The following is a 25,191-nucleotide window of genomic DNA, read 5'->3' as shown; positions in this document are numbered from 1 at the left end:
CTCGCTCTTCATCCCATCCCAGTCCCATCAGCTCCTGGCTCCCTTTGGACCTCCCTCCCTGCCATCACAGGCTGGAGCAGGGATGTCTGCTCCATTGTACAAAGGTTAATGACATTATGATCCATCTGAGTTCCTGATTTAGGAGCAGGACCACCCAGCTGTGAGCTTGAGAAGGGTCTGCAACACCACCATGGAGGACACAGCCACTCAACCCCAGCAAACTCTGGTATTGAGGTGGCTGACTACTGGCTCAAGCATCCTCCTAGATCCCTTTCCAACTCCACAAAACAGTTTGACTCCAGCAAGTAAGGGGCAGAGTAGAGATAGGGCTCACACATTTCATCACCATCTGGCACTGGGAAGTGCCAGACACTGACTGAGGTCAGTTTGTTCCAAAATGGGTATGTCATGCCCAGGGATGCTCCTCCTGAATCCTGCAGGGAAACTAAAAGCCCATCCAGAAGATGCTCTCACCTTCCCTCTCATCCACAGCACCAGCGAGTTTGAGATGCTCCCAGACAGGCCTGAATTTTGTCCTGTTTTCAAACCAGCATATGCACAAAGCAAAAAAAACCTCTAAATTAATAGTCTCACCTACCAAAAGGAAGCCTGATGTGACACAAGAATATCCTCAGGGAGGATGCAAAATGCCAACCTAGTATAAATCCCAGCTTAAGAGAAGTAGCACAGGGATAAACTGAGGCACTGGCCTGGCCCTGGACATGCAGTGACTCATTAAGAAGCTGGCCTGGAGATCCAGACCCACTCTTCTGACCTGCCCCAGCCACGGGGCTGGATCCACCCCCAGGCAGTGCTTGTGGCCAGGGGCCCACCTGCAGCCCCAGGGAGGGACATGGCAGCGCTCTCCAGCCCTACAAACCCCCTCCTGCCTTTCCATTCCCATGCAGACGGGCTCTATTTATAGAGACCTCGGCCGCTAATTATAGATCACAGCAATCAAAACAAAAGGAGGCAAAAGCTCTGCACTTGCCACTCGCTGGCTCTGGCCCCTGAGCCCAGCACTATTCTTGTGGCAGCTCCCATATCCCAACCAAAACCTCCTGGACCACCCCAGCACCGCAGTGCCGGGCTGCTCTCCCACAGTAGCGGTTTCACTGGAGACCTCAGGGTGTTTTACCAGGAGAACTGAAACTTGTCCTTGGACACTCACAACACAACAGCTCAATCCCAAGCCTGTTCTTTCCTGCTTTCCTTCAATAAGGGTGGCTTTGTCATCCTCCAGCTGCTGCAAAGAAGCATCAGCCCATCATCATCAGTCTCAGCAGGAAGGTTTATCAAACAGTAAGAGCAAGCCACCTTTGGGGTGCAATTGTGGATGTTCAGCATGGGAAGGCAACCCCAAGTGATCACACCACCCCCACATCCACCCACAGTTGGGAGGCAGGAATTTCTGCACGTCTGAGCAGGCTCGGCTTAGCCAGGGCTCGGCAGAGCTGGGAACAGCTGCTGGCACAGTCCCTGCAGAGGGGAAGGGGGTGGGATCTGCTGGGCATTCCCGGTGGCCAGGCTGGATCTGGGTGCCACCAACTGCACCCAGCCTGGAAGAGGGAGACCCCAGGGAGAGAGTCTGATAGCTCATCCTGGTCAGAGAGGATGAAGGTCCATAGCCTGTGCAAATTCTCCCCATCACAGCCATCATGCAGAACTAATTTTGTTTTCAGACTGGAACTATGGTAGAGAGAGGACAAACAGAATGATGGACACACAGAAAGGTGACCAAGCATGGAGTACAGATTCAGGATCAGCTCTGGGCAGGTCTCAGGTGAGAGCTGGATGCCAGCAGAGCAGCTGGTGCCTGCTTGTCCCACCCTCCATGTCCAAAATGCTCCAAATCCAACAACAAACTTGACCACCCCATGGCAAAAGGCTGTTCCCAACACTGCCCAATCCCATCACCTCTGAGAACCACAGCACCATGATCTCTGGGGACTCCCTGAGGTCTCTCCAACCTGGGGCTGGGCTTTGAGCTGCCCCTCCACACCCCATTGCTCTCCAACCTGCTGGCACCCAGGAGGAGCACAGGAATGTCTCCATCAGCATCACCAGCCCAGGACTCCCCTCCCAGGCTCACCCCTCCCTCCAATTCCACTTTTAATAAGAGCAGAAATTGCCAAACCCACAAAATTTAATGTCTGAAAGGTTCAAGCAGAGCCATTCAATCCCAGCCTGCAACTGCCTGGGAGGTCTCTGGCCAGCTGCCGCCCGGCTCCCGCATGCTCCAGAGGCTGCTCCGCACTGAGGCTCCCACGAGACCCCCACCCAGCTCCTGCACAGAAACTGGGGCACACTGGGGGGAGATCATCCCTGAGTGAACTGCAAAGTGGATCCCTCATGGAAAAAACAGTGTCTCTGCTGGCACACTCTGGGTGAGGCCCCAGCTCTGTTACTCCTCTCCAGGCCACAGAGGTGATGGGGACAGGGCAAGGAGCCGGCACAGCTGGAGGGGTGGAAAGGTCAGCAGAGTATTTTAATAACATGTGGCAAATCCCAGTGAGGAGGAAGGATCCATGACAGACTTCTCTATCTCTGACTATGAAAGGACAGACCCTCCTGGGACCCATGGCCATGGGGCAGCGAGTCCAGGAGCCAGCACAGTGGTGTCACAGTGCTTGAGACATCATCCCATGCTGCACATGTGCACTTTCCCTTTTCGTTTGTATTTTTCCACTTTCTCCCTTCTCAAGGACAAAAAGCCCAACAGGTGCCTGGAGAACTGTGGGATGCTCCTGCTGTCCTCTGGGTGCTCTCTGGCCCCTGTGGCAGGTCAACCTCCTCAGGATGCAAAACAGCAAAAAAATATTCCAGATTGTGTTTCCCAGCATCCTTGCACCTCTGCCTCAGACTAGGGAATCTCCCTACTCCACCCAGACAAAAAGCACCCTTCTGTCAGTGTAGGACAGGAAACACCAGCCCAGTGCAGAGCCAGGTTGCTGACACTGAAAATGTATTAAAGCCTCCACTGCTCCTACCAAAGACATTTCAATTATTTAGGGCACTTGGACCAAGCCCAAGTAAAAATACAAACAAACACAGCATGAAATCTGAGCCACACTCACCGTGCCTCCTCATTCCACGGTGCCCTCACAGGAGGCACTGGAGGAAGACCAAGGCACACTGACCTCACAGGGAGCCTCCCTGACACAGACACAGGTCCCCATGTGTCCCTGTCCCATAGGTGTGCTCTCTCCAGCTGGCTTCCTGAGCCTCCTGCCCACGCAGATCCCAGCACATGGGTGTCTACTGTGCCAGCCTTGGGCACTCTCCCACAGGCTTTCTGTAGCCAGCAGGATAGATCAGCAGTCCTGGGTGCTCCTGGGATTGACCTACTGGACTCTTCAGCCCCACTTTGCAGCTCACAGTGGATGGGTTTCCCTTCCTTTGATCCCGTTTCACAGATGGGAACAGTGCTGGTGACAAGCTGCAGCTCCAGGGCAGGCAGCAGTGGGAAGGCGTTCCAGCTGACCTACTTTCCACGGGCATCGCTAGGCAGGGCCTCCTTCTCGGACACTGCCAAGGTGATTCACCACAACCAAAATCCAGCTGGCACCAGGAGAAAGGGCTGAAAGCAGGGAGAACGACCTTGGGGACCCCCTCCAGCACTTCCTGCCAGTGTGGGATTTGTCAGCAACTGATGAATCCCGTGCCAGGCAGCACTTGCACGCCTCTGAAACACCCAACGTCCTCTGCAGAGTGTCCACTGAGCTCCCACACAAACCCAGCCTGGCTCAGAGTCAAACCCAGCAAGAACAACTCTCCTTCAGCTTGGCAGAGCACTCCAAGGGCAGCAGATAACCCAGCTGATCCCCAGAGCCTGGACACAGCCGGGCAGCACTCACCATCTCGTCGAGGGCATAGCGCAGCAGCCCGTGCTCGTAGAGGATGAAGAACCGACGCTGCCATTTCTGCAAGAGAAGACATTGAGGTAGGTCATGGCAATGCCCACCAGTCCCTGGGCCTTGCTGGGAGCACTGGAGCTGCACATCAGCTAGCAGGGCTCTGCCAAATGTCTGTGTGCACCAGCCCACATTGCCCAATGCTGACTGCCTTGAGTTCTGGCAGCTTTGGGCCCTTGACCATTCCCTGGGGAGCCTGTTCAGTGCCTGACCACCCTCTGGGGGAAGAACCTTTTCCTAATATCCAAACTAAACCTCTCATGATTCAGGTTCATGCCACAAATGCTGGGGACACCAGAAGGATCCCCAAACTAAATGTTCTGTGCCCTCAGCTTCATTCTGCATCATCTATTCCAGCATCCAGTGCTGGAGGGTGACAGGATGCCATGTCAGATGTCCCCCGGCAGCACATGAGCTCAATTTGGATGGTGGCTGCACTTCTGGCATGGCACTGCCCAGGCAATCCTGGCAGCACGCTGCCTCTGCAGCTGCACAGCAAATCAGATTGGAGAAGTGATCTGGCTGGAAAACTGACTTTTTTTTTTCATGTGTGCCAGGTTGTTTTCAGCCAAGAGCAAAAACTGGTTGAGCAGGCTGAAATAAAAAAGTCTTGGATTCATAGCCCCAGTGCAGCAATTCTTATCTCACTTTTCTCAGCCCTTTGGGCAAAGTCCAGGGTGCTCAGGGACAAGCAGAACTACAGAGGACCTTGAGGACCTCCACAAGCCCCAGCTTAGCAGGCAGCCTGTGTTCTGGGGAGACCCAGGTCCCATGTCCCCTTTATGTCAGGGCAGTAAGCCTATGACTCCAAATAATGACCCATATACCCCAGGCTGAACTCAGAACCTAATTCTTGCTCATTCGGGAGCAATTTTTTTATTACAAACAGCTCCCAGAGCATTTTGGCTGCATGACAGAGGGTTCACGGACCATTGCCATCCCTCCCACGCACAAGACAGCCCCATCCTGGCAGCCTCAGCAAGCTCCCTGCAAGACAAGCTTGGGGACAAGCTGGAAGTCTTCGTCACATGCCAGCAGTGAGAAAGGACATCAGCCTGGCCACATCCTTCTGAGCCTCACACCACCTAGGACAGGGAAGTGGGGGATGCTCCGACCCCACAGGATGCTGCTGCTTCTGCCAGGCATGAGAAAACCCATTTGGGAAGGAGCTGAGGGTGTCCTGCTCTGTCTGCAGGTCCCTGCTGCCAGCACTTGGCTTCAGAGCTCTGCAGGGTTATAGCAAATGGGAACCACCTCTCAGTGCCTTCCTTGCTGCAGGACCTGCCTGACATTGGCATATCCACACTCGAGGATAGCATGCAGCCTCCCTCTAGAGCTCTGGGCACACTCACGATGAGCTACAGAAAATAAAGTAGCTGTTTCCAAGCCCCAAAGGAAAACTGGGAGTCTTTCTGATGGTCACAGCACAGCTCAGAGTCACACAGCCCACACCCCACTGGCCTGAGCATCCTCCTGGCAGCATGGCACGTGTCAGGCAAATCAGGGAAGTATCAAAACATCAAAAAGCAAAAGCAACAAGCAACAGAATTGAGCCTGACCCGCACCTGCAGTGCCCCAGGCTGCTGCCCAGCATGGGAGACCTTGCATCCCAGAGAAGGCATTCCAGCCTTGCTGCCAGAAATATCTCCCAGCTTCCTGGTTTGCACAAGGGGATGGGTGCATGGAGGTGTCTTCGGCACTCCCAGGGTCACAGCCACCCCCATGGGCAGGGACAGCCCCTCCTGTTCCTCCTGCCACACCCCACAGAGGGGATGTCTCAGCTTCACTTACCCGAGAGCGATGGACGGGGTTGTCAAAGTCCGTTCCTTCCGGGGCCAGCAGCAGCCAGCCACCATAAATGGGTTTGGCCTGCAAAGAAACAGCAGAAAAACACTCATGCACAGCCAAAAATGGCTCAACATAGATCAGCACCACAGGGAATCGATGGTCAGGGACCACGGGAAACTGCAGCAGCCCCAGCACGAAGGCAGCTGTGTGAGCTCAGCCTCCTGCACGCAGGCAAACTCAGCCTTCCCAGTGCAGGGAACGTGGTGTCTGATGGCAACCCGTGGTGTGACACACACTGTGTGCCAACGGGACTGAGATGAGGACTCGGGAGGAGGCAGAACCCCAGCCACAAACTCCAAACACAGCTGCTCCTGCATGGCACCGTGCCCAGAGCACCAACCTCCTGGGTACTGCCGAGTGGCAGAGCCCATCCCCACAGACGGCTCTTCCCGTTGCCATCGGCAGCGTGCCTCTACTCCAAAGCAAAAACACACTCCAAAGGAGAGCTCGATGTTTTCCGTTCGTTAATTAAGAGAGGAAAAACTACCCGGCGCTGGCAGTTCTCCAGCTCCCAGCCGCTTCCCGTGCCGTGCACATCCAACTCTTGCTTCCCTGCAGGGGCAGCCCCTGTCAGCCCTCTCCCCCCCCCAGCAGCATCCAGCAGCCCACGGCCGAGCACACAGGAAGGTCAGAGCCAGGAGAGGGGAAAACAGCTCATTCAGCCAAGCCGGGAAGAGAAAGGGAAAGAATACTCGGAAAGAACCTTGCGGCACTGCCGTATGTCAGTGGGAAAAATAATATCCAGGCACTTTCCACTGGTGGCTTGGATGCAGAAATGGCCAGGGTGAAGCTGACCCACTGCATGGCAAGCGCTGAGATGGGGATGGGCACCGGGCATGTCCTCCCACGCAAAGTCCTGCGGGCACCGCTCCTGCTGCCTTGACAAGCTGTAAACGATGAGCCAACACCTGGCAAGGGCTGGGGCCAAAGCCTGCTGCAAGAGTGGCAAGGCATTGCCACACCAGCAAGGTGGCTCCACAGATACCAAGACAGACCAGGAGGGAGGAAATCCAGAGCAGATCCAGCTCCAGGAGACCCTGGGTCTGGGAACACTGCTTTCCACCATGGAACATCCATGCACGTCTATCCTGGCCCAGCCAAAAAGTCACAAGGACACACACTCCCAACTCTCCTCTAACTGATTCAGTTAATCTTGTTGCTTTCATTCTTTTCTGTTCCTTAAAGTTTAAAACTGTTTCCAATACAGTACCTCCCCATGATTCCTCCTGCCAGTTTCTGTGGTTTTGTAATGTTAAAAAAAAGTTTCCCCTCTGGAAAAATCCCTGCAAACAATAGAAGAAACTGCCTATGCACCAGAAACTGTCAAATGCATGAAGCACTGAGTAAGCAAACTGGAAACACGCCGGAGGAGACCTTTTACTGTTTATAAAGTGAAAAGAAATAACAAAATCTCTTATCCCCTCCACAATACGACATACCAGCTCGAGGTGCTGCTCTCCCAGCAGCTGGGAAAACATGATTTGAGAAGACCTTCCTTCCTTCCCCCTTTAAATGAGATTTCAACCAATGAAAATGAAGCACTGGGATTTGGATCCAATTTGGGGGAGTTAGGGGGGCCCAGGGCACCCCTACACCTATTCCCAGACAACACTGGGGGCGCAGAAAGGCACCTGTGTGCACCACAACCCTCCCTGGGTTTGGCAAAAGGCCCAGAGCCCCCTGTCACCCCTGCCCAGCTCACCTGGATGCTGGTGCCCTGCTCGCCCATGGCCCCCATGCCACCTCCAGCTGCCCGGCACCGCTCCGTGCCCGGCTCTGTGCCCGTCTCGGTGCCGCCCACGCTGGCAGCGCCCCACAGGTGAGCCAGGCTCTGCCACTCCCCCGGCACACCCCGCCCCGCGCCCCCACCCAAAGCCGCCCGTGACGCATCCGTGCCCACGCGATGATGGGAGGACTCTGATGGAAAGTCTCCAGAGCGGGAGATCCCAATGCTCACCATGCTGGGATGTGGCCACGGCCACCCGTGTGGCCTGGGAAGAGCCAAACATCGCAAATTTCTCTTGTGTTTTACAGGGGAAAAGCAAAATTGCAAATGACTGATGATGACCCATCAGAGACTCTTCAATGGGTCACTGTGACAGGAAACGGGGTCCCCAAATTCCCGTGAGAGAACTTGGGGTGGGTGCAGAGCAACTGGGGCATGAGAAGATCTTGGGAGTGGCCTCCACCATGCAGGAACAAGAGAATGACAGTGACAACAGCATGTGACGTCCCCAACGCTTGGAACCACTCCAGCAAGGCAGTACCCGGGTGATGCTCTGAACAGCCGAGCTGAGCCAAGCTCAGCCCTCCTCCATCCCCCAGTTTTCCCCTCTGTGGCCCTGCACAGTTCCTGACCAAGACCAAGTGCTCAACCCAGCAAAGCTCCATGAGCAAAAACTCTCCCTGACACAAGCCACAGCACCGAAGCCACTCCAAGCACCCCACAAAATCCAGCCTGCATGACAGTGAACAGGCATGTCCCAGTGCCATACCAGGGACAAAGTAACCATAAAACCAACAGGATCATCATCACCAGAACCAGCAGCCCTTCCACAGTATTACAGGCATGAAGTCCTGCCCTACCTCAGCCTGGCTCACATCCCCCAGCAGACATTATTTTGCCCTCAGCCATTCCAATTTTAGCTCAAACTGTCTGTAAATAAACACCAAGCACCTGAAATACACACCCTTAACACGGATCACGGTCATTTCTGTACGAGCATCATAAAAAACCACCAGTGGGCTACACTTATTTTGGCAGAAGCATCCAACTCCAGATATTGAAACCAAAATAGCTGAAAGGTATGAATTAGAGCCAGGCAGCGTGGGCAGCCTGGTTCCACCCATCAACAAAGGAACACGCAGCAGCGCTTTTTAAAGCCAAACCAAAACAAGCTCCTGCTAAAACCAAGCAAATGCCCAGATAGGTACAAGCCTAAATGAGAGGGATATGAAAAAATACACAAAGTGTCTGAAATAAGCTCATCACACCTGCATTGGAATGGTCTTGCTGAAGCAAGGTTTAAAATAAACCCAGTGTGGGAGGCAGGTCCAGGGGGTGTTGGAGCACCAGGCTGGAGCTGGAATCACATGTCCTTTCCACTGGCTCAGCTTCCTCTGGAGAGTTCCTCCAGAGGAGGAAAATGCAACAACCACCACTGAGAAAGACCTCAGAGCAAAAAATTCCCTCTTCAAAGGAGATCTGTCCAACCTCACATTCAGGGACGGCATTAGAGCAATCCCAGGGCTCCCAGGATGCCTTTGACCACTCAGGGCCCTGTCTGCCTTCTGGCAGCTCTGGTGATACCCAAAGGACAGCTCCAAGTAGTTTCTCCACAGGTAGAAGCCACACAGAGTGCTCAGGCACTGGGTGGGTGGCTTTGCTTTTAACCAGAAGGTACCTGGCTAGAGGGTGAGCCACAAAACGCTGTGGGAAAGCAGAGTGGATGGAGAGCAACTGCTGATGGAGCTGGGGTGGGGTAAGGTGACGCTCACCCCACCATGGCATGAGAGGTGCGGCCGGTTTGCAGCCCCACAGAGCCCAGTTCCATCCGATCCCGTGGGACTGCTGGAGGCTGACTCAGGCAGAAACACCCCCATGTCACCACTCCGCTTCCTGTCACACCTCTGGGAGTGTCCAGGTATCCCATCCCACCTTTGATCCGACACTGGGGCTGGGCTGTGGGGCACCCGCAGCACCTCCCCTGCCTCTCAGGTCGCTGTTCCAGCCACTGCTTCCATCCCCTCGGCCCTGCAGTGCATCCAGGGGGAGGACGCTGCCTCCAGCCCAGTGCCGGCAGCACGGCGGGTGGGAGGAAGCAGAGAAGGAAGTGGCCCCAGCTGGGTTTACACAAAGCTGTCAGGCTGATGCTGCCCAGGCATGGACAAACCACCCCAACCAGCTCCACCAGCACCGGGAACACAACCCCCAGCAGATGGGGAACTGGGCTTGAAGGACGTGCAGAGCCACTCAGCACTTCCCAAAGCCCAGGGTGATACAGGAACCACTGCACACCCTCAGGGCTGCAGGGCACCGGCTTCCAGAGGGCAGGATGGGTCACAGGAGCATGGCAGCCCATGGAGCACCAGGTCACAGGGCTGGAGGTGGGCTGTGACACCAACCAGCTGCCTGTTGGACAGGCTTTCACACCTCCTGTGTTTTTGGTGGTACCTTCAGCTCTTCCCTCCCCACACAAACCAGCCAGGCACACAGGACCCAGCAGAGTCACACCGTGCCATCCCCACAGTGCTACAGGACCTCATTGCACAAGGTGGCACAGCAGAGCTGTACCAACATCCACATCCCCTCTTAGGGTCCAGGCTCAACCCCACAGCAGAGCACCCACATCCCTGCTGGGGTGCTGGACACCCGGGTGGGCTGGGATGCCCCCACAGCCAGTGCCCACCCACCCCCACATGTTCCGAGGGAAGTCCGAATCCATTGCCGGGAGAGACTCCTGGCTCCGAGCGCGTGGCGGGAGGGATAATCTGTTTAGGCTGCCGGCAGACGTAATCAGCCTGTCTCGGGTGGAGGCAGGGCTTGTTTTGTTCAGGCTGGGCAACTGAGCGGGAAGGGGAAGAAAAATGGATTGTTGCATTGGAGCTTTAGGCTCTGTCTCCAGCACTGGGAGCAGGGAGCCCTCTGCACCAGGGAAGTGATGCCAGGGCTTCCAGTAGCCCCACAAAAGAATGATGTACCCAACCTGACCCATGCTATGGGTGAATCCATGGTGGAACTTGTTCCATCACCTTTATGGATCAGCCTCAATATTCAGCAAAGCAGCCTCTCAGACAGTAGTGCCTGCTGTTCCCCTCACCCAGGGGAGCACAACGGGGTTACAGCTCTCATCCAGACCCAGAGAGGCGGGACAGTAAGGTCATTGTTGCCTGCACGCCATCTCCTGATCCACCCAGAGCTCCCCAGAGGCAGGGACCCGTTTCTGGCACAGTTCAAGGAGAAAGTCACCACAAATCCTGTGGTTGCAACCTGAAAATCGGAAATCTGGGCTGTTTCAGCTCTACTCTGCTCTCAGTTTTGCACACCTTGGAGCCAAGAGAACATCGCTGATGGATGAGTCGGAGCAGCCGTCACTCGGCAGGAATGGGTAAGGTGACACGGTGCTCAAGGAGGGAATGGGATGTGATACCCAAGCAGGCATTCCTGCCCACAGCACGGCTTCTAGGAGCTGAGAGACAGGCATCACTTGACGTTCTGTGTACTCCCAGTGGGATGGCAGATGGAGACCCACCAGAGACCCGTGACTACAGCTGTCGGGTGACTACAGCAAACGCTGCTGTGCAAATCCACGCTCCAGCAGCAATCCCAGAGGCCAGGATAAAGCCCAGCCTCAGTAGTTAAGCTGCTTACATCCCTGTTTCCCTGCCTGTACAACGTTTTCCCTTTGCTGTCTGTCACCTGGTGACGCCAAACCCCAACGCGGAGGCTGCAATGCTGCCTCTGAGCATCCACAACTATTCCTGAAGCAAAAACACTCTCCCATCCCCCAGCTCCTCATCCAAGTGGCTGCTTGCTGCCCCTGGGCTCAGCCCAAACAGTACTTTTTCCAGAATGAGACCTGGGCAGCTCCTGGAGGCCACCTTGGATGATGGGGAGAGTCCATCCATATCCTGCTCTTCTAACAAAACACATTTGCACGAGGCAGGCACAAGTCGGCCACTGCCAGAGCTGCAAATCCCAGGTCAGAATCTCACCACCAACACATCTCATGCAGCACAAGGCCAAACCAGACTGGACAGACTGGATCTGGGGCACAAGGAACACCAAGTGCCACTGCCATGGGCCAGCTGGTGGGCACCATGCATGGTACAGCCCTCCTGGCACACCGCTAGCACCAACCCAGGCATCGGCAAATCCCAAAGGACAGAGCTGCCCCAACAGCTTTGTGGGCAGTGGGAGTGACTGACCGACCAGAGGAACAGGAAGGGGAAAGGTTGAATTCACCCTTCATGCAAACAACCGGCCTCCTACTGCAAACAGCTCTGGTCCTAGGGCTGTGCTTGGGTCCGAGCGCTGCCATTGCCTGGGGCAGTCAGAGCAAGCGCTGGCCGAGGCCAGCTGGGGCATGCACAGGAAATTTGTCAAGCAGCAGCAAAATGAAGCGGGACAGAATGGACTTTGCAATTCCAGCTCCTCCTCGAGCAGCCCTGAAGCCGGTTTGCCTGGCAGCAAGCAGGAGTATCTAACCACTTCCCACCACTGGCCTTCCTCAGCGCCTGGGAGAAGCCACAACATTTCTCCACAGTGCTGGAGAGGGGATTTATCACTTTGTCGGGTGCCAGCGCAGATAAGGTGCGGCGCCATGTAAAAACCCAGCAGCAAGCGAGCGTGCAAAGGGGACGGTTCTCCAGCACCCAGAGGCGCCACCACGTCCCTTCCCTTGGGCCAGGCGGAGGTTCAAGTGCACCCCAAATCAATGCCAGCATCCAAGTCCCTGCTGCCCTCCCTGCCTGCACGCCACTGTCCAAGGATGGGATGCTGCCCATAGGGCAGAGCCACTATGACCTTGCCCCCCAAGCCCCTTGGCTGTGGCCCCAAGTCCCTGCCCTCCAGGGACAGAGGCAAATTTGACATTAGCAGAGAAATCTCTCCCTGTTCAGTGCTAATAATCAGTCAAGTAGAGGCGGATTCTTGCAGCATGATACAAGCAGCAGGGAGCAGGGAATGCGAGCGTGGGGGCTGCTTTCCAGGAAAATGGGGGCTTTTCCTCCCAAAAGGAGCAGGGCTGGAGGGAGAAGTGTAGCTGGGACATGACCCTTCACCCTGTCACCCTTTGGACAATGCAAGGAGCCAGGACAAGACCCCTGCAGCACAGGGCACCCCAGCCCCATGGATGCAATGTCCCAGAGCAAAGCCAAGCCTGTGACCCAATGCTGACACACTCCAGCCTCAGGGCTGCTGGCCACCAGCTGCTCAGCATCCAGAACAGTAGGAAAGTGATAATGTCCAATGGAGAAGAGATGGAAATAACCACCCCCTGTCACTGGGCAAGGGTGTCACGGGAAGAGGCAGTGGGAAAAGTCTGCAAGTTCTATTTTCTAACTGGGTGGTCCTCTGGGCATTTGTGCCATGATCTCTAATAAAAAGGAAAAAAAGGGGGAAAAAAAGACACTGGTAGCTGGAAAGACGTCCTCAAATTCCTCTATCTGTGCCAGTCCCCATGCCCCGAGAGAGCAAATGCATGGAGAAAATTAAAAGCAACTGCTTTACACTCTGCTCTTCTTCCAATTCAGGCCAGGCAAAATTTTTAGGTTAATTCCCAGCCTGTCCCATGTTGTTGGGGGCTTCAACTCACAGACCAAGGGCATGTGTGTGCAGACAGCCTGGAGTAGCCAGTGTGGAGAGCAGGGACCCCATGAGAACACCCACATGAGAGCCTTGTATGGCTGCTTAGGAAAAGGTCCCACTGGACAGGCTGGCTTTCTCTTGGAGACAGGAGGAGGACCCTAGGAACCATCCATCTTCCCAGAGCAGGTTCTGGAAAGCCCAGTTCCATTAGAGGTTTGCAGGCAGTTACAGGGGGACCGTGCAGTGCCAGCATAGACATGTCCTACCAGGAGAGTGGGAAATTCCCACAAAAAGGGAATTTCTCCCTGGATGGGAAAGGAGCAGTGTAAGCTGGCAACAGGTGGGTGGCACAACCAGCACTGAGCCATCAACAGCACCGTGTCTGCCAGCAGCCAGATGCTGCCACCACACAGGATCAAGGGATCTGACAGCCCACGACCCACAGCAACAGATTTTCCCAAAGGGAGAACAGCCGCGCTGACTGACCCAGTTTTCCCCAGGCTGTGTGGGCACCCTGGAAGGTCAAACACAGACCGGGGGCAGGGGACAAGGGCACATCACCTCCCACCTGCAGCCCTGGGAGGGGACAGTCACATCTCCAACAGGTGGTGGGATCGCATGTAGCTGCCCCAAATCACACCGAGCCTCGTCTGGCAACACAGCCACGCACAAAAACAACTCGTGAACGCAGCTCTCCCGGGATTAGGGACTTAGCGTCCGCACAGCCCTTTGAAGTTGGAAGCGCTAAGTCTGATTATTATTAGAGAGCTCCAGCTCATTAATCCTGATGTTTGGGGCTGGATTTCCCCCTTCCCAGCCCCATTCCTAAGCCGGTTCCCGAGTATGACGGAAATCCACTACTACCACTAAATATTTGTGTCTCTTTGCAAACACACTCTGGGTCTCTGCCCCAGCAGCACCCTGGGAAGCAGCGGGGGCAGTTCCTGACACCCACACAGGTATTTTTATCGAATAAAAATCCAAAAGAGACACGAGTGCGTAAGTGTGAAGTACCTTCACCTTTCCTCCAAGCCAAGTACAAAGGTCAGATGACTCCGAAAGACTTTTCTAGCCTGACTCCAGGTAATCACCAACACTGTCCCTGTCCACGGGGCAAGCAGGACACACTGAGCCCCCATGCTGCAGAGTGGGACCCCCAAACCCAACCCAAGCTTCAAATGTTTGAGTTAAAAAGGCAGAACCATTCAGAGCTGCTGTTAAATGAACCGTTATTCCTGGGTGTGCTTCGGATGGAGCACACCCACATGCAGCCAGGCTGGGAAACGGGGCACAAACTGGGAGGGGAGGAGGGCAGGGTGGCAGCGGTCGGGGGGCTCCCGGGCACGGGGAGCTGCGGGCAGGGCGGGAGGTGCGTGCGTGCATCTCACGCTACCACAGCCACCATCTTATCTGGGAAGCGGGATTACTTCACCCCAGCTGCACGGGAGAAGCCGAGCAGGATTGTGCCGTTTTCCCAACCGGAGCCCCCCGTGCAGGGCCTGGATCCGGCCACGGGGCTGACCCCGACCCCATGGGAACCGGACGCGGGGGCAGCCCCCCAGGGCCACCCACCACCCCGACGGGAACAAAGCCAGCGAGGGGCTGCCTGAAACACGTCCCTGGGTCCCCAGAGAAGTGGGTGGCCCCCGTGGCAGGGCAGGCAGGCACTACGGCGGGCTGCGTGCGATGCTTTGAGCCCCTCAAAGAAAGTAAATAAGCTTTGCACCAGGAGGCAGCGCAATCCCCGGGCAGCGGGAAGGGGCCGGCCGGGAGCGGGGGGCTCTTCCCGAGCCCCCTCAGGGACGGCTCCTTTGTCTGGGCACGGCCGCGACGCTCCGCGCCGCCCGCCCCTTTCCCGCACACACCACGGCATTTTTTTCCAGTTACATTTTTTCCATATTAGCCCTCAGATTTCACGATGCCCCCCCCTCCGCCGCCCCCCCAGCGAGCGCAGCAATATGTCTGATCTCATTGCCATAATAGGATCGGGAGCGGGGATGGCAGCCCTGGCCCAGAAAGGTGTGGGAGGAGGGAGGGCGGCCCTGTTCCCCTCACCCCAACACCACGGACGGGCCGCCGCACCCCAAAAATGCCCCCCAGGCCCCAAACACCCCCTGCCATGGGAGCGCCGGCCTTGGGCCTGCGTGAGGCCTGGGAGGAAGAGGAGGAAGAGGAGGAAGAGGAGGAAGAGGAGGAAGAGGAGGAAGAGGAGGAAGAGGAGGAAGAGGAGGAAGAGGAGGAAGAGGAGGAAGAGGAGGAAGAGGAGGAAGAGGAGGAAGAGGAGGAAGAGGAGGAAGAGGAGGAAGAGGAGGAAGAGGAGGAAGGCCCTGGAAGCCCCCCAGCGCTGAACTCTCTCCGGAGAGGGGCTGGGGTCTCCTTCCCATGTCCCCGGGAGAGCAGGGGGTTGTAGGGCATGGGGGTCATGTCCGGCACGTCCAGGAGGGGACGTTTTGTTTTCAACCGAGTTTTTCCCAGGACTTTCTGGATTGCCTGATGGAGCTCACGGGGCACCCTCCACCTGCTGCCGTGCACCCCAGGAGGGGACGGGATCACCCCAAGTGCTGGTGCCGGGCCCCACATGGCCTCAGGGGAGGTGGCACTGGGGTGAGCCATGGCCTCAGGGACCAGTGGGCACTGTGGGTGCTCCGTGAGACACCTGCGAATCTGTGGGGTCAGCAGGCATCCTATGGGATCTCTGGACACTCTATGGGACCAGGGAGCACTCAAAGCACTCCTGGACACCCCACGGGCTTCACAAATACCTGTGAGTCCCTGTGGTATCAGTGGCATCAGCAGGTACCCCAAGGAACCACATGCTACACATGGGACCAGCAGGCAACCGCCAGAATCACTGGATGCCCTATGGCACCAGACAGCAACCATGGGGCTCCTGGACATCCCATGGGATCCACAAATACATGTGGGTCCCTGTGCTATCCGTGGGGCCAGCAGGCACCCCATGGGACTCTTGGACATTTTATGGGACCAGAGTGCATCGGTGGGGCTCCTGAACACCCCACAGAATCCATGGATACCTGTGGGTCCCTAGGATATTTGTAGGATCAGCGAACACCTCATGGGGCTCTTAGATACCCTATGGGACCAGGGAGCACCTATGGAGCTCCACAACACCCCACAGAATATAGGAATACGTGTAGGTCCCTGTGCTATCCACAGGACCCCAGAGCATCCCCTGACCTGATCCCACGGTACCTGTGAGAGCAGCAGGCACTCACAGGACCCTACAACATCTGTGTCCAGCAGGCACCCCGCGGGACTCCTGGGGATCCCATGGGATCCTGTGCGAACCACAGGGACAGCAGGCACTCGTGGCACCACCCTGTTCTATCCGTGGGACCCCAGGACGTCCCTGAGACCCTACACTATCCATCGGATCCTGAGCTATCCATCGGGACACCCATGGGACCCTAAACTACCCAGGGAAGCTCCAAAGGTACCTGTGGAACCCCAGGCTACCCACGGGGCCAGCGGACACCGCACCGAGACCCAGGGCGCCCTAGGGGCGGGCAGGGGGGCGGGACGCCGGGGTGGATTTTAGGGGAAAAACAGTGGGTTTTGGGGCAAGATCCCACCTGGTTGAGATCCTCGTCGTTGAGCAGGTGGGACTCGCGGGGCTTGAAGCAATTCTGGCACTTGCTCTTGTTGAAGATGTTGGCCTGGAACTTCCTGCAGGGATTGTCCTTGGCGGCCATGGCGCGGCCCGCGCCCGCTCAGCGCCCGCTCAGCGCCCCGCGGAGCGCCCGCCCGCCGCCGCGCCCATCGCCGCCGCCCCGCGCCCGCGGGGGGCGTCAGCCGAACGCAAAAACCAACACAGAACCCCAACGAATACTGCAGGAAAAAAAATCAAAAGAGGGAGCGAAGCGCAGAGCGGCCGCCTCTGCTGCGGCTCAGCGGGCGCGCATGGCCGGGCGGCGGCGGAGCGCGGAGGGGCGGCGCTGCCCGCGCCGTGCGGGGCCGGGCGGGACGGTGAGGGGCGGCGCGGGGGTCGGTGCGGTGCGGGACCGGGGGCCGGCTCGGGGAGGGCCGGGCGTGCGGGCGCTGCGGGAGCCGCTCCCGACTGCGCCGGCCGCAAAGTTTCCAGCGCCGCGGAGCCAGGCGGAAAAGGGGGCGGGGCCGCAATGCGGACGGACGTGCTCGCCCACCAATGGGAACGCGCCTCCGCCCCGAGCGAATGGCCGCGCTGGCCAATGGGAAGCAAGAAAAGGGGCGGGCGCGGCGGAGCCGCCTCGGCCGCGGGGGAGGGGCGGTGCGCTGACAGCTGGGGCGGGATCGGCCCCATCGGCCCGGTTCGGCTCTGTTCGGCCCGGTTCGGCTCCGTTCGGCTCGGCTCGGCTCCTTTGGCCCGGCTCGGCTCCGCTCGGCCCGGCTCGGCTCCGTTCGGCTCGGCCCGGTTTGGCCCAGCTCGGTTCGAATCGGGTCGGCCCAGTTCGGTTTGGTTTGCAAGGTTTCAGCCTTGCACAGCTCAGCTGTGCTCACCATAACTTGGTGTGTCAGCTTCCTTTAGCCCAAATCAGCTCAACCTGACTTGGCTCAGCCTGGCACGGATAAGCTCGGCTCAGCTTAGCCTGGCACAGCTTGGCTTGGCTTTGCTCATCCCAGCTCAGCTCACTTCAGCCTGTCTCAGCACGGCCCAGCTCAGCCTAGCTGAACCGGGCTTTGCTCAGTTCAGTTAGTCCCGGACCAGCTCGGCTCAGTTCAGCCCCTTGTAGGAGCAGTTGTCTGGTGCCCCCCACCCTTGGTCCCCATAGAGCACATTGACCTCCCCAGCAGTGGGACACGCGGTGACACAGGGTGACAATCCATGACCCCTGTCCCCAGCCCTGGCACACGAGGGTCACCAACCCTTGGGTTTGGTGAGGACAATGTCCCTCACACTCCTGTGGCACCTCGGTGACCTGCAGGGGACAGAGCAGGGATGAAGCAGGGACTGGGGTGCATGTCCCACCTCAGCCACATCCCTGCTGTGCCACCGCCCTGGGGCCAGCTGGGAGCTCCTGTTTGTCCAGTGAATTTTTATCCAGTGGAAACCGGCAGGTAAATATTCCTGACCGGCTGATAAGGAGCCAGTGTGAGGCCACAGGTTTGGCCTCCCAGCTCTGCCCCTGGGTTCTGCACAGAAGCACCAGGGAAGGGACCTCAGTGCCTGTGGAGCCTCACTGGGTCAGGAGAGGTGGGAATGCTGACCCTGGGCCAGGGGGACAAGGCAAAGGTGCCAAGTGGCACCTCCAAAATGTACCCAAGCCTGGCACGTCCTACCACAGTCAGACGTCACCATGGCACAAAGCATCTCCTGCTCATCCCAGGGTTCCCTGCCAGCCTGGGATGTGGCCCTGCTATGAGGAACAGACACAAGGATCTTCCTGGATTTTTGGGACCAGGAAAAACCCGTCGGAGAAGAGGCGATGGCGTGGTCCCCTCGCGCCCGGCGCTGTCCCACTGTTTGATGTGGGACTCGGCCTCTGCAGCCTCGCCACGCCGGCTCCGCGCTGTCATCCCAAGTAAATAAAGCCCAGCACAATTGTCTGCTCGTTTATTAATTTTTGCTTCATCAAAGGCAGCTTTAATCATCTCTCTCCCTTCTGCCAGGGCCACTTGCAGCACACACCGTGTACCATGGATTGGGATGGGACAGCAGAGCACCAGTGACCCCAGTGACCCCGAGCCCACTTGATGATCCCAGGATGAGGGTGGCCACCAGACCCTCACACGTCACTGTTTTGGGTGGATTTTCCCACCTTTTCCTTGATCCCTATGTTATAAAAGCAGGACAGTCCTACCCCAGGAAGAGAGGCTTTTCCACTCTGGAATGTACAGACCCTGCCACCCTCGCTGCGGGTCCAGGGTTCACCTGGCACATGACTGCAGAAATCCTGTTCCTTGGAGAGGGGTGGATGATTTTCTCAGCCAGCTCTTGTCCTTCCCTGATTCCCCTTTCCTCCTTCCCTGCTTCCATTCCCAATGTTGGATTATTCCCTGCCACGTTGCTTGCTGAGGACCTGGTGTGCCCTGCATCCCACAGTTCCTACAGATGCCCAGAATTTTTTTTTCATCAAAAAGCCACTCTGCAGCTCCACAGACACCTCAATGTGTTATCCTCATGATCCCCAGCCCTTCTCCACCTACCCACAGACTGGAGGAACCCTCCAGGAGGGAAGGGGCTGCTCTTTCCCTCTTTCCATGGGGAAATTCCCCCAGAGAAGGGCAGGGTGCTGGAGCAGGGAGCAGGCCTGGCGTGTCCCACCCGCAGGCTGTGGCTGCCCCGTGGGCTCAGGGCCGTGACCTGGCGCCACACACGGCTCTGCCGGAGCCGGCAACACCTCGCGGGAAGCGACCGGTGCTGGGGCTGGCTCCAGCCTCTCCAAAAATCCAGCTGAACGGGACAGGCTTCTCCACAAACCTGTCAGGCTGCATTCAGCCGTGCGGAGCCCGTGTGCCACGCTCGGTGGCTGCTGGAAAGTGACTGCCCGTGACATCCCCTGTGTGCCCCAGATCCTGGCACAGCCGTGGCACTGAGCTCCCACCATGGGAACCCCACCCCATCACCTGCCCACTGCCACCGCTGGGGGAATGCCCAGCTGGGGCTGCCATGTCTCCTCAACCCAGAGCCTGTTTTTTCTGGAGGAGTTTTCTCAAATGAGGGCAATTAAAACAATGGGAAAATGGAAAGTTTTTGTCAGGGAGCTGCAGTGGTAGAGGGGAAGGTGCTGTGGTGAGTCAGTCTTTTGAAAAGAAGCCCCAGCGCCAGGTAAACAAGCTGCAAAGCAGGAGGTGTTAGTCACCAGCTCGGGCTGTGCTGGCCCCAGCCTGGGGAAGGGTAAAACCCTCCAGCTCCAGGAAAGGCTTCGGTAGCACCAACCCCACCGGTGAGAGCAGAGCAGCACCTGCTCCTGCCATGGTGTGGAGATTCCACCGCCACATCCATTGGCTCTGCTCGCCAGGATGTCACCGGCCTGGGGACAGGGTCCGTGTGGCTGTGCTGTGTTTTTCTGGCTCTGATGTGGCACGTTGTTCTGCAGGGCCAGGCGCTGCCGAGGCAGGAGCAGCACAGCCGGGTGCTCCTCCCGAGTGGCCATCGCTCCCCACGGGACCTTGGGCAAGTAATTTAATGCTTCTGTGCCGCCAGCTCGCCGTCATTACCGTGGAGCCAGACAGATGGATGCCCGGGGGAGAGGGCAGGAGTCATGGCTTGGAGCTGGCAAGGCCTGGGATCCACACTGGAGAGGGCTCCCCTCCTCCTGCCCTGCTCCAAGTGGAGTCCCAGTGTGGGATGCTGGATGCAGCCCCTGGCTGTGCAGGGATCCACAGCCCCCACAGCCCTGCCTGGGGAAAATCTGGCAAAGGAAACACGGACCAAAGGAGGCTTGGATGCCCCTCATGTCTTATAGGGGGGAGACCCACAGGGTGGAAATCCATATGGGGTGAAGAACACCTTACTGGATGGAGAGATGGCCCCTGGGCTGCTCTGTGCCTAGCTGTCAGATTCAGAGAATGGTTTAAGTTTCAAGAGACCCTAAAGCCCATCTTGTTCCACCCCCTGCCACGGGCAGGGACACCTTCCACTAGACCAGGTTGCTCCAAGCCCCATCCAATCCCATTTTTCCCACTGGGAAAAATAAAAGGACCCAAATTATCCACTGGAGGAAATCCACAGGACTCAGCTGCAGCCCAGAGGGGAGGATGCAGCTTCCATGGGGATGGACAAGCACACGAGGACAGGCCAGAGCAAACTGCACAAGCATGCAGAGGCTTGAGCTTGTCCCAGAAGCCACAATAAATCCTGTCCCACCAAGCAGAACTTTCCTTTTGTCCAGAGATGCCAAATTTCTGCAAGTTCATACCTTTCTACTAAAATTGATTAATTACACTCTCATATGGGTTACCAGTAGCTGCTGCTGCCATCGGCCTTGCTGTGCTTTAGCAGGAAAATCCATGTATTTTGTTGCCACACGTGTTTTACCTTTTGGCTGCTGGGCAGTGCAGAGGGGATCCCCCTGTGAGGCTGCCTGCCCTGCCAACCCCCTCTCACCTCAGCATCCCTGCTAAAAACATCACCCTGTGCAAAATCCAGTGCTCTCAGCCTCCTCCATCGCTCGCCCCCTTGGCCACCGCCCCGGAGCTGCCAGCGCAGCCGTCAGATGTCTGCTCTGCTGACTCCATATAATGCAAGTTCTACAAATGAAAATGTCACATGGCCCTAAATTAAATACTTTGGAGAAACCCATTATAATGCAGCAGCACAATTAGCTTTATCAGCCAGCCCAGAGTCATGCCAAAAACCAAAGCCTACTCACTTGACAGGAGCTGCCATCCATGAAACCAAGCTAACGACCTTAATTATATTTTTAGCTTCTAATTTTTGGCTGACAGTATCCTCAATTACCCAGCCCATAATTTGTGCAGGGACAGTGATCAGCCTCACCTGGCCTGTAATTCCCGGGATCAGCCCTTTTATCCCTTTTAAATATTAAATTGACTCCCACTGGCCAGCCTCCAGTCCTCTGGAATTTCCCCAGGGTTTTAGTGTTAAAAATTAACAGCAGAGCTCCTGGGCAGGCTGCAAACCCCTTCCCATGAGGGTTCTGCCAGGAAAATGCCTCTCCAGAGAGAATTCAATGGTGAGGACAAGGAGTTGTTCCCACCAGGTCAAAACTCCACGTAATCAGATCAGCTGTTCTGGCCAAAGATTGTTCTTTGACTCATCTCCCTTATCCACCACCCACGCTTTACACCTCAGCACACAACCCTGGCACTGAACCCTCCTTTCCCTGCTCCTTCCCTACGCATTTTTAGGGCTTTTTCTGTGCCAGACCTCAGCCACCCCAGGTCTTTTCCCATCTGGCCATCCTTGGTCTCCAGCTGGCTGCTGGGTTTGGGGAGCCAGCCCTGAACACAGCCTGGCTTTTGGTAAAATGCTTCCCTTTTCCAGATGTGTGCTGGGTTTTGGTTTGGAGGCTGTGCTGAGGCACAGGGGCACCCACAGCCCCGGCTCAGACCCTCGGCTCAGGGGCTGCCCCAGTGCCCAGACACGGCCCAGGTGGGTGCTGAGCATCCTCGGGATGATGCCCCACTGCAGCCCCAGGGGTGGTGAGAGGACGAGGAGCAAAGGGAGGGTTGGAGCAGCGTGGGGGACCCCGAACCCCCCGGGCTCTGGGGGCTGCTGCTGGCGGTGCCAGGGAGGGGCAGGAGCCAGCTGGGGACTGGGGGGCTGCATCCCCACAGGGAAGCGTCCAAGGCCAGGTTGGACAGAGCAACCTGGGATAGTGGAAGGTGTTCCTGTCAGGGAACTGGATGAGCTTTAAAGTCCCTTCAACCCCAACCGAATTCCCTATATTGCGATTCCCCTTGGCCTTCCTTGGCTGGAGCTGGGGGCTCGGAGGATTTTGGGAGCCCCCGGAGCCAGCGGGAGCCGGGCTGGGCTGGCCAAGGGTGCCATCTCCTGGGGACAGATCCACACAGCGCCGACAGGAGCCGCACCCCGAGGGGGACAGCCCGGCCCCGGCACACGGCCGTGTCCCTCAGCATGGTCACCGTGTCCCCACGGGCTGGTGGCAGCAGCCGTGGCTCTGTGCTGTGCCACGAGGTGACAGTGGCAGGACAGGGGGGATGCCCAGGGGACATCCCGGCCCCAGCGCCTCCACAGGGAATTGGGGTGACAGAAATGAACCTCGGAGCCGTCTGCGCTCAGCCCGGCTCCGCAGTTGGCAGCTTCGACCCAAAAGTCTTTTCTTCCAAAGCAGTTTTCTCTTCCCCTTCTTCCCCCACAGCTCCTTTTCTTCAGGTCCTGAAGGGGGCACGTGTGTGAGCAAACATCCTGGCCAGGGCTCGGGACTGCTGAAAGCAGATGGGCTGAAGGGAAAAAAATCATCCCAGCAAAGCTGCTCAACCCCCTAAAAGTTTTCAGAGCCAAACATTATCCACCCTGCCTGTCTGCTGTTACCTGCAGCTCTCCTTGCAGCACGACCCCTGGGGCAAGAGCCCAGCAGAAAAACAGATTTTGTTGTCAGGACAAAACTGGGCTCTGTCACCCCAAAGAGAGCGTGGCACCTCCAGAGGCAGGCACAGATGGGCACTGAAGGATGCAAAACGACGTGGGGGGATGCAGGGGGGATGCAGATGGATACAAAGCCATGCAGAGGGGTGCATTGAGCTGGAGGATACACAGGGAGCAGCTGGATGATGCTCTGGGGAAGCAGTGAACACAACAAAGGAAGGGTTTAATCCAGAAATCCAGAATGGAGGGCTGGTGATGGCTGCCCAAACCACAGGAACAGCCCAGGCAGGGCAGGGTGGCAGCCACTGCCTTGGCTGTGAGACAGGAGCTCATGGAGACCATGTCTGGAGGTGTTGGAGAGCCACGGAGCATCCTCAGAGGCTGTAGGACAGGGGTGATGAGGTTTGGGGCACACGGCCGAAGAAGCGGGGCTCCATCCACACAGCCCCAGAATTGTACAGCTGAAAGCACACTGCCTGATCCCTGCTCAGCGAGGAGGGACAAACCACCTCCAAGTGCTTCTCACTTCCCTCTTGAGCGCTCACTGGGGTGGAAACTGCAAGTCTCTGGTGCTATTTACAGAGGTGAGTTTCCCCTGCAGAACCCCGAGAGCCTGGGGCCGTCTCTCCCTGCTCAGCCACACTCAACCAGCTCAGGCAATGCCGGAATCATGATCCCCCTCCCAGTGGGAGACTCAAGCACAGCAAGATCTCATCCTTTTCACCAGGTACACGACGTGTGGCATGTGGGAGTGTTGCAGCGTCCCCGAGGCTGTGGTGTCTCCTCTCTTGGTCCTTGCTCTGAGGTTCCCTGGACGGTGCCAGTGCCACTTCCCACCCTCCTTCAGGATCTGGGATGTGATGGGCCACATCCAAACACAAGATGCTGGGCTCCTCTGCCTTGGGCTCTGCTCCCCACGAGCAGGATCAACCTTCAATGCCCTGCAATGGACACAGTAACAAAACATCCTCTGGCCTCTCCGTTCCAGCTCCACATGGCAAGGATAGGAGTTTTTGAACCAGACAGAAAAACCTTTGATGCTGCTCCACTAATGTTTTTAGTAACAGGTATTGCTGCTTCCTTCCTCCTTCAGCTGTTTCTGCAGAAAGGTCCCTCTGGGCTGAGCTGAGTCACTGTTCTGCCACGCTCCCAGCACCTCGTGCCTCCTCCTGGCACCACTGCCAGAACCATGCCCAGCATCTCTGCAGGAAGCAGGGACCAACCTCTGCAGGCTGCCAGCAGTGTGGAGGTGGCTCTTTCCCCCTGTGAAAACAAGCTGTGTTATTACTGTGCTCTTATTAATGTAATTAATGTGCTGTTAACGTGTTATTAATGTGCTATTAACGTGTTATTAATACATTGTGCCCTGAGCCCAGCCCGGACTCAGCTGCCCATGCAGGGCATAGCAGAGCCCTCCTGCCTCCCAGACATGCCTAACAGAGAAAGTCAGAGTTTGAGGCACCTCACTGGGCTCCAGAGACGTTCTGAGAGCTGTGAGCAGGAGACAGGATGGTGGCTTGGGCTGAGCATCGTGAGGACATGGAAAGAATGGATGCTGTGAGCGATGCCTGCTTCTGGCAATTGCCTCTTGTACAGAGTGAAACACCTTTCTCTGAAGAAAACATCCCACAGCACAGGCTGCCCAGGACAGTGGTGGAGTCACCATCCCTGGAGGGATTTAAGAGGTGTTTAAGTGTGGCACTTGGGGATGTGGCTCATCTGTGAACGTGGCAGTGCTGGGGGGATGCTTGGACTCGACGATCTTTGGGGGCTTTTCCAACCTTTTTATGATTCAGGGATTCTGCTGCAGTCCTGTGGTGCAAGAGCAGGTGCTGCAGAGCTCCCACTCCACCGAGGCCCTCTGAAATGTGGCCACCTGGCCCAGGACACCTGTCCCTGGTCCCAGTGACACATCACCCCGCAATGTCCCCCCACCCTGTCCCCAGCAGCCCAGGGACCCCACGAGCCAATGCAAGGCGCTGAGTGCGCAGCCAATTTGCATGGAAGGGACAAGGGGAAACCCCAGGAAATGCACAGCCCAGGCATTAATCAAATCTCTCTAATAATAAACCCCTGAGCCATGCAGGGGCTCGGGGCTGCAGCTCGTG

The 25,191-nt window shown here is 57.1% G+C and overlaps 1 protein-coding gene across 3 annotated transcripts in view; it reads right to left on the bottom strand.

Annotated features, from left to right (window-relative positions):
• The window catches only part of MPRIP (myosin phosphatase Rho interacting protein), a 73,739-nt gene extending 56,631 nt beyond the window's left edge, over positions 1 to 17,108 (bottom strand). For 2 of the 3 annotated variants that reach the window (XM_058849460.1, XM_058849463.1), the window contains exons 1-3: positions 16,665 to 16,932; positions 5,706 to 5,783; positions 3,858 to 3,923 (exon numbers count right to left, since the gene is read on the bottom strand). In XM_058849460.1, coding sequence (XP_058705443.1) covers positions 3,858 to 3,923; positions 5,706 to 5,783; positions 16,665 to 16,784 — 264 coding nt within the window. In that variant the 5' untranslated portion in view covers positions 16,785 to 16,932. Of the gene's footprint in view, positions 1 to 3,857; positions 3,924 to 5,705; positions 5,784 to 16,664 lie in introns of all 3 variants that reach the window. The other variant, XM_058849461.1, reaches the window with a different exon arrangement.
• Between the last annotated feature and the right edge of the window lie 8,083 nt (positions 17,109 to 25,191).

This window comes from Poecile atricapillus, chromosome 14, assembly GCF_030490865.1.
Source record: "Poecile atricapillus isolate bPoeAtr1 chromosome 14, bPoeAtr1.hap1, whole genome shotgun sequence".
NCBI lineage: Eukaryota > Metazoa > Chordata > Aves > Passeriformes > Paridae > Poecile > Poecile atricapillus.
The sequence above is the reverse complement of the archived record's forward strand: the minus strand, read 5'-3'. Positions and strand labels throughout refer to the sequence as shown.